The sequence below is a fragment of the Cucurbita pepo genome, chromosome LG01 (genome assembly GCF_002806865.2).
Source record: "Cucurbita pepo subsp. pepo cultivar mu-cu-16 chromosome LG01, ASM280686v2, whole genome shotgun sequence".
NCBI lineage: Eukaryota > Viridiplantae > Streptophyta > Magnoliopsida > Cucurbitales > Cucurbitaceae > Cucurbita > Cucurbita pepo.
This window is the reverse complement of record NC_036638.1, coordinates 13634799-13646696: the sequence shown is the minus strand read 5'-3', so window position 1 is coordinate 13646696 and position 11898 is coordinate 13634799. Positions and strand designations below refer to the sequence as shown.

The window sequence follows — 11898 nt, the reverse complement described above, 5'->3', positions numbered from 1 at the left end:
AACGATACGCGACCCGTGACTGTATATGCGCACGTATAAAACTTCTTTGGTGCTAGAAAAGCACGTGAGAGCGTGTATAGACTTTCTTTTTATCCTCTAATCCTACTCGAGAAGGCACACGACAAATCTGTAAGTAACAACATGAAAACCTACGAAGCAGTACTTTTACAATTCGCTTGCTTATGAATGCATGCTAGTAAAATTAATCCTAGGTAGCTATTCTTGATTAACAACTACCTAGCAAACTTACTACGAGTGAAAACAGACTTTCTAGTTGTTGAAATTTCTTGTCTTACCCAGTATACTGTCTTGATATACTTTAGTACTGGTGTAAGTAATCATCTATGACAGCGGATGAGATGTTTATTTATCAGCAATCTGGCTGCTGGATGGATGTTATCGCCCCATTGAGCATGTGTGACTCCTGGTGAATTATTGTGTGATCTCTCTCTTTAAAGAATAAGCAACAGAATCGAGACTTAGGATTGAACACCTTTAAAGGTCTGAGACCAATGGAATCTCGAAGGGCGATCAGAGGGTGAGACAATATTATAACAAAATAGTGTGCGCACATAAGTAATTTACAGCACGACAAAATTTAAAACATAAAATAAGAAACGAGCTCAAATCATTTTAAAACAAAAGAGTTGAGGACGACGAGTGAGTTTATTCTATGGCACCTGCCCAAGAGTCCACTCCCGACTTCGACCAGCTCCTTACCTGAAAAAATGAAGAATAAGGAATCAGTACAAAAACTTAGTATGTAGCCTGCTTGTAGGCTCTCAATCCATTCGTTGATATGCTAGGATACCACACTCTTTCTTGTCTTGTTCTTGTTTCTTATTGTAAGTACTTAGGCCCACTTGTTCTTGACTTGGGGTTCTTATCGTGATTTATTCTAAGGACATTGGTCCTTGGATTCTAAAACCTTGGTCATCCTTTAAGGGCCTTAGTACCCTTGGTTCTTGGTTCTTGTACTTAGAACTAGGGTCTTGATCCATGTTCTAGACCTAGATCTTTCTCTTGTTCTTGGTACTTTCTAGGTATTTATTCTGTTATTGATTTATTCTCCAAGACACTCCCCCTAGGATTTACGGCACTAGCCATACACCTGGCAATCCTATGTCCAAGGCTTGTTACTCAGTGGTAGATCGACTACACTACATTGTGGACACATCGTGTTTTAGGACATTAATCACGATGCAAGGTAGTAGTTACCCTGCACGTAAGATCCGTCCTATGAGAGGCCGTTGATCATGTGAGTAACTATTTTAGGTGGCATGTACCGAGGGGTAGCACCCCCTCACCATAGGTTACTTCATGGCCTGTGGGACGGGTTCACCAGTTAATACTCCCATGGATGCAAGCAGACCAACACTCACCATGTTCTTCCCCACCATGTACCATTGCGAAGGCTAAGTTTTCTGCCCAGGCCTTTGTATCAAGAGTGTGGAAACTCGGGACAAAAGTAAACAATTGGTTCCCTGCTAGGTTAAGGATGTGATGAGAGACTACAAGTAGATTGCTTGATCGTGACGAGAGGGTACTCTAGAGTTTAGAAGTAATAGAGGGATTATGGACCTAGGGAATCATGTATCTCATTCCCGCTTCCCTCGTTAGATGAATTTGGCATATATTAATACACATTTTGATTTCCCTCTTATTTTATAAACATTGACTGGCAAAATTTTTCCTATGATGGTGTTAATATAACACATGCGGAAGAAATTTGGATCTTAGGCACTCTAAGTACATCAATTATAGTAAATTAGCTGGCATGTTCAAAAGCATTAAAACTCAATGAGTTTGAATACTAACCTTCTGTCGCTCAAATTTCCTTCTTTTTTTTTTTTTTACGAACCGGTTTCGAACCACCACTAGTGTCTTCTCCACTATTCTCCGGCCTTAGAACGAGATTGTGGAATCCGGTGAGTGACTAAACTTGGGAGGGATTTAGTAAATATGAAGAGAGTGTTTGTGAGAGGTTTTCCTCAAGGTTTTTCCCAAAATAAGACATTCCATGTACCATGATCACTCAATTTATAGAGTCATGTTTGCATGTTCATGCAAGTTTGAGTTAACCAAATTTTGACACTCAAATTCCACTCAAATATGTGGGGTTTATTTCGCAAGCATGCAAGTTTGGTTAAACCAAATTTTGACACCTCAAAATACCACTAACATGGATTTTCCATTAAATGAAGTCAACATTTTTACTTTCTTCATTTTAATTCAACAATTAATTTCAAATTAAAGTAATATTAAATGATTAATTAAACTATTTAATTAATATTTAATAGTAATTCAAATGTCAATCCCAATCAACACATATTTGAATAAAATATTTAAATCTTATTTAAATATCTCAGATTCTGTCTTTTTGTTTAATTTGTAAATAAAACAAAAATGCAGTTAAATATATCGTATATATGTAGCGCATATTCCCTAATTCGAATTCGAACACTTCGAACTCACTTGTCACACTATTCTATGGTTTAGTCCGATATGAGCTAGCAGAGGGACCTAATGGACCTATAGATCATGGGCTCCAACGATCCAAGATTAACCAGTTAAACTTCTTAACCTTGTTAACCAACATTCGTTAACTACTAGGACACTCCACTATAGCCTAGTAGTTGCACTCCCCTCACTATAGATATATTTCTGTCCATTTGATATAACCATGATTGGTAAGTCGATCCTTCACAGGTTGTTCGTTACTAGAGCTGGGTCAATTTACCGTTTTACCCCTGAAGTTACTTCTTGTTCCTTATGTCTCACTGATCCTCTAATGAACAATTGGTTTGTGGTTCAACCAGTGAACCGAATCACTCTCAGGCCAATGAGAGGGTGGGGGCCCTTTGTTCAACAACTGGAGTCAGTGCTTAAAGGAACTACCTCTCTTCTATCCCTAAAAGTGGGTAGGAGTGAATTCCTTCTTACACCTTATGTCCCCAGCTATTCGCCCAGTCTTACCCCTGAAATGGGAGGCTTATTGAATCGACGAACTCGGGCCACTCTCACCCATGCAAATCTAAGGATAATTCCGAATAAACAGGAGTTCATAGTTAGCTCAGGATTAACATCAAGTTACCTAGGTCATCGAATGAAAAAATCAGTCTCAACAGTAAACGATATTATAAAGTGAGAGTGGTTTTCTTCATGGTCCGATCTTATGCAATATTCATTGCATAGGACGCCCCCACTCACATGACTCCACATGTACAATTTAGTGATCACATTGTTTATATCATATACAAAAGTGGGCCGCATCCATAGTGTCCCCAGAATAATGTACTCAACCTTATCCTTATACTATAGATCATTTTGACTATATACTTGAACTTGATCCACTCTTATGTCTCTACATATAGTTCAAGTAATCATACTATAGCCAGAGTGTTCTTAGTTTATTGGATTTAGATTAGTGATCGTAAAGTTCACTTTATTCAATAACAATCTTTACTTGATAAACAACAATAATAACTTTATTGAAAATAGAATATGTTTTTGTTTACAAACTATACGTTTTAGGGCATAAAACCCAACATCCTAGAGATTCAGGGTGTGACATGATGAAATCAAAACCCCATAACGGTTCTCCCAACAGGCATTGAGTAATTCTTGCGAAAGAAGTCTTGCGCAATTCCTGTTTGAAACTATAGTTCTAGAATTTTTTGAACTTATCTGTTCTACCTCACCCTAAAATTTCTAAGGTCCTCGTAAAAAGTTTGAAAGTTCAACTTAAAAAAATAAATCGGGAATTTAATACCTTGTTGGACTTGGGTGCTATACCATATGTAATCTATGAATTGCTTTCTCTATTTTATATTTTCTACCGGGAAGTATTCATATTTTGTTGTCCATTTTACGAGAGTGTTTTAAAAATCAATGAAATATTTATTATTCTTGGGCTAATAACTATTATCTATTCAAGGAATTTTGTTATTGAAAATCTAATAAATCTCTCAAATTATCCCAAAATTAACCTTAAATTGTGTTGCATAACGGAAATTAGTTAAATGATTGAGTTTTTTACAACCATAGCATGCATTTACATAGTTTCTTGCATGTACTATAAGTATGTATATTTATTCACATGTCCAACACAAATTGGTAGTTAAGCTAAAGGTTGATTAGGAAATGATAAAGAATATTGTCGTTTTCTTTCTTTTCACGGTGGCTTTAGTTGGGGCTCAGGTTCCAAGGGTCGCGTTACCACCACCAGGACCTTCTAGATATTACATTCATGTGGTTAACGGGCTAAGCAAACTTGGGTTGCTTGTGCATTGTCAGTCTAAAGACGATGACTTGGGGTATCATCGTTTGCTTAATCATGGAGATGATTACCAATGGAACTTCAAGGTTAGCTTTTGGGGATCAACCCTCTATTGGTGCAAATTGGAGACGCCACAAGCATATGTCTCTTTTGAAAGCTTTTGGCCTGAAACGCAGCACTTATGGCTCCGTGATAGGTGCAAACGTGGAACTGTAGGAACTTGTCTTTGGACGGCTAAAGATGATGGAATTTACTTGAGAAACTTTCTTGCTAATGTTGATGAATTGATTCACAAGTGGAACTATAAAAGTTAGAGAAGCTTTATTATCTCCTTTTGGTGGAATTAAAATAATGGAATAACACAAAAATGTTGTTTTTTTTTTTTTATGAAATTTATTTCGTAACGAAATGTATTGTTGTTCTCCAAAATTTTAAATCATGAAGAAAAAAAATTTGTATATGAATACAAGTTTTCAAATTTGTAATATAGTTTTTATATTAAAACTAAAAAAATGATGATTTTTACGGACGAACCTGAGAGAGTTTAAAACAATAAAATCTAAAATAGGTATTAAAAGCTCATGTTTCTGCCATCTTCACATGGATCTTAAAATAGGATGGTAGGCACAATCCTTGAATTTCCATATATCTTATTAAAAGTTTCACATATTGCATTGTAGTTCCACAATCTTTCTTGATGTCCGATTTTCAAGAATTTGGATCTCGGACCAAAACTAAAAATATGAAAAAGCAAACAAAAAAAATGAAAAGTAACATAAAATAAAACATGAAAATTCGATAAAATATAAATTTAAAGGAAGATAAACAACACCAAAATTAAATACAAAATAATATTTAATTACAAGAGGGTCCTCTTAAATTTCTTTATAAATGCGAAAATGGTGTTGGGATATACGAACACAACTAGTGAGGCAAACACCTTATATCGTGTAAAGTTATATTATTCGGTTAGTAATGCAATCACACACAATATATGACTGTGACCTATCGTTTAAACCATAGCATGACCTTAGGCTTTTTTCAATTCTTGGCAGAGTTGGATGCATGGTACTTTTCTACACACGGCCCACGTACGCATACATGGACCCTTTATCTAGTAAGTCTTGCAATTGCGCCTTGAGTTCCTTCAACTCTGCTGGCGCCATGCGATAGGGTGCTTTGGAAATAGGCCCAGTTCCTGGCTTGAGTTCGATGACGAATTCGACCGCTCGGGAAGGGGGTATTCCAGGTAAGTCGTCCGGAAATAGATCCGAGAACTCGTTTACTATTGGCACGTTTACTAGGGTCTTTTTCTTTCCTCTTACGTCTACAGCACATGCTAATATAGCTCATCCACCTTGTTGGACTAACCTCTTTGCTTTCATCATCGATACTACCTTGGGGGTAATCCCGGTATTTGTGCCTTTAAATTTAAAGGTAGGTCCTGTCGGTGGTGAAAATTTTACTTCCTTTTTGCGACAGTCTATACTAGCTCGGTTTTCAGCTAACCAATCCATGCCTAGTATGACGTCGAAATCTGTCATGTTTACCACCATCAGATCAACGCTTAAAGTTTGGTTCCCTATGATTACTTGGCCATCCTTTACTCTATCCCTAGATACTAAGTCTACCCCCACAGGGGTGCTTACAGACATTTCATGCAATAAGGGTTCTAATTCGAACCCTGCTTGTACAACAAAAGGCATGGAAATAAAGGAATGCGTGGAACCAGAATCAAATAAGGTAAAAGCGAAATGACCTAAAATGGATAGTGTACCTGTCACCACGGCATCAGACCTCCCAGTGTCCTTGCTGGTTGACGCGTAGGCCCTAGCTTGAGCTCATGGTGGTGCTGGTTGATCCGTTTGCTCTACTACTCTGGGTGGGTTTGCTTGTGCTGCAGCATTTCTGGCCGTGCAGTTCACGGCGATGTGCCCCTCTTGACCACATCGATAACACGCTCGGCTGCCAGCCATGCACCTCCCACCGTGTAGTCTTCCACAGATAGTGCACCCTTCCTCTCTCCTCCCTCTGGCCCCATCTTGATTCCTGGGGTTCCTGTCAGTACGTCGGGGAGGGCGTCGCTCATCCCATCTAGGAGCGGGTCTGTTATTGGAACGGTGCCTACGTGCTGGTGGTGGACGGTCAGAGCCTCTTGATTCATGAGGACGCTTCTGCCCAATTATAACTGGCTCTTCACGTCATTTCTCATCCTTTGGTTTCTCTAAAGCCTTGGCAGTTCTCAAGGCTTCCTCATAGGTCTTTGGGTTGAACGCCTCCAACATGCGGCGGATTCTTGGTTCCAAACCCAATACAAATTTCTCTGTCATCTTTTCCTCAGTGTCCACCATGGACGGTGCAAATCTCTTGAGTCTCTTAAACTCTCGGTTGTACTTCTCCACTGTGAGTCCGCCTTGTACCAGGTGGGCGAACTCCTGTTGTCTTTTAAGTCGCTCTGACTTAGGATAATATTCTTTAAGGAAAGTCTCCTTAAATCGTTCCTAGTTCATTGGTCCCTCTTCTGGGTTAAGAAGGGTTTTGTTATCTCTCCACCATATCTCTGCGTCCTTTTGTAGGACGAAGGTTGCACAGGCAACCTTTTGGTTCTCTGGGCACTCCATAGTCTCAAAGGTGGTTTCCACCGCTGCAATCCACATTTGGGCTTCTATGGGGTCTACTAAGGAACTAGTGAATGGTCGAGGGTCGTATCTCTTGAAATCTCTTATCCAGTTTGAAAATCTAACAGGTTGTGGAGGGTTTACTGGGGCATTGGCCTGAGCAGTGGCCTGTGCCTGTGACTGTGCCTGTGCCTGTGCCTGTACCTGTGCCAGTGCCAACGCCTGTGCCTGGGCCTGTGCTTGGGCTTGTTGTAGACTGGCTTGCTGATTGGTTACCAAGGTTTGAATTAGGGCTTGGATGGAGTCACACATTAACCTAGTATTAGCATCTACTCCACCCACTGGGGGTGCAGCTTCAGGTGCGACTTAGAGTGGTAGGGTAGGCTGGGGTGGAGGTTCTACTTGTGATGGAGGCTCTAGTGGTGGTGGAGGCTCAGCTTGTAGTGGAGCTAAAAAAGGTAGCTCAACTGGTGGTAAGACTGGGGGCAGCGTAACTGTTACCGGCCCAGTCTCTGATCTTTCTTGAGGTGGGCCCTCTACTGCCACACCTCGTCCTACTTCTCTACGACGAGGTCGCCCCCATACTCATCTTCCTCTTCCTCTTCCTCTTCCTCTTCCTCTTCCTCTTCCTCTTCCTCGTCCTCTGGGCATGGTTCTATAAACCAATATAAGGTTGCTTAAGTCTAAGGCCTTAATACTATGCATATATATAAATAACAATACGCACACTATACAATACATCGTAACGCCAAAGAAGTAAACATTCATCATGCTAAGCATCATATCATGCTACTAACAAAATTACTCAGCATGCAACACATGACATCATACTCTTAAATAAATACATGAAATATCACAATCATTTCAATAATGTCAACATAAAAAATGCATGCGAGTTTTAAAACGTTTCTCTTTGCTTATCTTATGCAAGGCGTACCTGACGGTGACGGGGCATCGACGTTGGGACCGTGGAGCATGCCAAGCCTACATCGTAGGCTAGTCTACAACTCTTAAATTCTCGGTTGTACTTCTCCACTGTGAGTCCGCCCTGTATCAAGTGGGCGAACTCCTACTGTCTTTTAAGTCGCTCTGACTTGGGATAATATTCCTTAAGGAAGGCCTCCTTAAATCGTTCCCAGTTCATCGGTCCCCCTTCTGGGTTAAGAAGGGTTTTGTTATCTCTCCACCATATCTCTGCGTTCTTTTGTAGGACGAAGGTTGCACAGGCGACCTTTTGGTTCTCTGGACACTCCATAGTCTCAAAGGTGGTTTCCACTGTTGCAATCCACATTTGGGCTTCGATGGGGTCTACTAAGAAACCAGTGAATGGTCGAGGGTCGTATCTCTTGAAATCCCTTATCCAGTTTGAACATCTAACAGGTTGTGGAGGGTTTACTGGGGCATTGGCCTGAGCATTGGCTTGTGCCTGTGCCTGTGCCTGTACCTATGCCTGTACCTGTGCCAGTGCCAACGCCTGTGCTGGGGCCTGTGCTTGGGCTTGTTCCTAGGTCTGTTGTAGATTAGCTTGCTAAGTGGTTACCAAGGTTTGAATTAGGGCTTGGATGAAGTCACACATTAACGTAGTATTAGCATCTACTCCACCCGCTGCGGGTGCAGCTTCAGGTGCGACTTGGAGTGGTAGGGTAGGCTTGGGTGGAGGTTCTACTTGTGGTGGAGGCTCAGCTTGCAGTGGAGCTAGAGGAGGTAGCTCAACTGGTGGTAAGATTACGGGCGGTGTAACTATTACTGACCCAGTTTCTGATCTTTCTTTAGGTGGGCCCTCTACTGCCACACCTCGTCCTACTTCTCTTCAACGGGGTCGCCCCCATCCTCGTCTTCCTCTTCCTCTTCCCCTTTCTCTTCCTTGTCCTCGTCCTCTAGGCATGGTTCTATAAACCAATATAAGGTTGCTTAAGTCTAAGGCCTTAATACTATGCATATATATAAATAACAATAGACACACTATACAATACATCGTAACGCCAAAGAAGTAAACATTCATCATGCTAAACATCATATCATACCACCAACAAAATTACTCAGCATGCAACACATGACATCATACTCTTAAATAATAAATACGTGAAATATCACAACCATTTCAGTAATGTCCACATAAAAAAAAGCATGCGAGTTTTAAAACGTTTCTCTTTTCTTATCTTATGCAAGGCGTACCTGACGGTGTCGGGGCATCGACGTTGGGACCGTGGAGTGTGCCAAGCCTACATCGTAGGCTAGTCTATAGAATCTAAAACCTAGAGCTCTGATACCAACTGTAACGACCCTAAATTTCCACATATCTAGAGTTGCCACTAACGTCTCATGCTCATCTATAATGCAGAATAAAAATCTAAGAATGCTCATCTTTATTAACGGAAAAATTTAAAACATTAGAATACATTTAAACATTGGAAAACACTGTCGGACTTACGTGTTTCAAACATCGTGCTGGAGTTTAAAAAGATAAAATAAAACGATTACAAATTAATTAATATAAATGAATGAAATGCAAACGCCCTATCCTAACCAAGACTAGAAATTTTAAATATGCAACTATCCTATGCACGCGCCACAGTCTCTGATCACGATGCCACCGTCAACCGTACATGGGAGCCTTGCCTTTACCTGAAAAACAATATGGCACACGGCCTGAGTATTTCGAAGAAATACTCAGTAAGTGACCCCACTATAGGGGCCATGCTAATGCAAACACATGCAATCATGAATAGGGACCTATCTCTAATCATCTTAGGGGTGGCCTCCAGTCTCGGACAAATTGGATGTGTAGTACTTCCCTACACACGACTCACACGTGCGAGTGTGAGTCCCCAGGGCGCTCGCACACCCCCTGGACCCTCTGGTCAAGCTAATCTGTAGCGACGTCCGGAGGTCAGCGGAACCCCATAGTGTCATGCGCCTCATGAACACCCTCATCTGTGTGCTTTCGCACCTGTGCGCATTCGCGCTCATCATAAGGTGCGCGTCCGCACTCATCATCTCTAGGGGAAGTAGCCCTATGCTTATGAACATACAAAATGCATGAGGTCCCTCTAAATCCATCGTAATGTCTCTTCTGACACAACCCTCTAGTCTCATCTCTTTGTTACTCTAGGTAACGCATATCGTGGATATTTATATTAATATCATTTTCATGCTCTTAGGGTTGTGTCCTACGTCGATCTAACGACATGATGCAATATGGCACTCATCATCATCTAGCATGCTCAATATGGAAACCATCATCATATTAAGGTAAACATCATGCAATCATCATACTCATCATATTGCCACAAAGTACGTCAAACATATCAAGTACATCATTCATAAAAATATGTATATACTGCACATATCATCAAGCATCGTAATCCACACATCATCATAACTCATACAATTTTTTAGCCTATCCTATAGTAAGGCCACTTAATTGGTTGGCCTTGGCCGAAGTACTCCCTAAATAGCTAAACGTAAGCTCTCGTTCCATAAGAGCTGCTTCCTACGTTGCAGGGGTTTGTTTCCTATCACATCGTTCACCACTTTCTGTTAGTATTTCACAATTAATTTCCCTATAATAAAATAAATGTGAAATACGGCTCTAAAATGGCCTCGAATACCTTAATCGGGGCCGAAACCAGATCCGAGAGGGTCGAAACAGTGGAAATCGGGCTGAAAACAACTGAGCCGAGCTGAACAGCCGCTGGGAGTTGCCGGAGCGTCGCCGGAGGGAGCCCGAGCCGTTTGCGCCGCACCGAGCCGAGCCAAGGGACTGCCTGCGCCGCTATGTGACACGTGGAAGCAGTAGAGCGAGCCACATCGTGCGGTAGCGTCGGGTCAAAGCGCGGGTCGTAGTCCGGTTCGGGTCGTGGTTCGGGTCGCAGGCTACTGGGCCTAGACTATCGTTGGGCCTCGACTTATTGGGCTGGGCCAAAAGTTTTTTTTTTGGGTTGCAGGCGGGCTCAATTGAACTGATGGTCTGGTCTCGGGTTGGTTCAACTGAACCGTAGCTTCTGGGCTGGTTTGAGGTTTGGGCCGCTGTAGTTAGGCTAGGCGGAAGGCAGAGGCCGAGGGAAAGAATGGGCTGACTCTCTTGGGTTTTTGGTTCGGGTTGACCCGGATCCATGGACCTCGTCTTCGTTACCTGACTCCGGCCAATTTTCTGGTGAGTTTTCTCTCTCCTTCCCGCGACGTTTCCGTTTCCGATTTCGGTTCTCTTTCTTCCTCTTCCTCTTTATTTGTCGTCCTTCTTTCTTTTCTGGGAGTTTTGCGGCCTAAAGGTTCCTAATACCACAAATCTAAGAACGATTAGAAAATACTTAATTTTCCGACCTTAGTTACCGACGACGGCGTTTACAAAAAAGCACAAAACGCACCTTGAGTTGTTGTGCTTTCGTTAGGGATCCTTCTCATGGCGGTAACAGGTCGTTTGGTGTCGATTTGAGGGTGGTTTGAGGGTTCGTCGGAGAAACTGGACACTCACGGACTTTATTTTTTTTTTCCTAAATCTCTCTCTCTCTCTCTCTCGTAGTTTTCTGTCTTTTCTCCCTTTGTAGGTATCCTGATGGTGCTAGGAGTCGTGGGCTGAAGGCTGGGCATGCTGTGGCCGTCGTTTCGCGTTGGTTTCGCAAAACTTGGTGGTCGTTGGAAAACTCGCGGGTTTTCCGGCGACTAAGTTTTTTTTTTTTTTTTCCGTTTTCTCGTTTTCTCTTTTTTTTTCTTTCTTTCCTGGGTCGTTACACTTGAGGCGAATGCAACTAAATGAATTGGAAAAATTCAGGTACCTAGCCTACGAAAATGCTAAGATGTACAAAGAAAAAACAAAAATGTGGCATGACAACAAAATTAGGCCCAAAGAATTCTACCAAGGACAAAGAGTGTTGCTATTCAACTAAGACTGAAGTTATTCCCTTGAAAATTAAAATCAAGATGGTCTGGTCTGTTTGTAGTTGAAGAAGGCACTCCCTATGGGACAATAACGATAAAACATGGAGACGAAAGGAGACCTCT

The 11898-nt window shown here is 41.6% G+C and overlaps 1 protein-coding gene across 1 annotated transcript; it reads left to right on the top strand.

Annotated features, from left to right (window-relative positions):
* The first annotated feature begins 4143 nt into the window (after positions 1-4143).
* LOC111797718 (S-protein homolog 1-like) lies at positions 4144-4593 on the top strand. Its single transcript, XM_023680866.1, has one exon. It carries the CDS (start codon positions 4144-4146, stop codon positions 4591-4593), a length of 450 nt encoding a protein of 149 aa, XP_023536634.1.
* The last annotated feature ends 7305 nt before the right edge of the window (positions 4594-11898 follow it).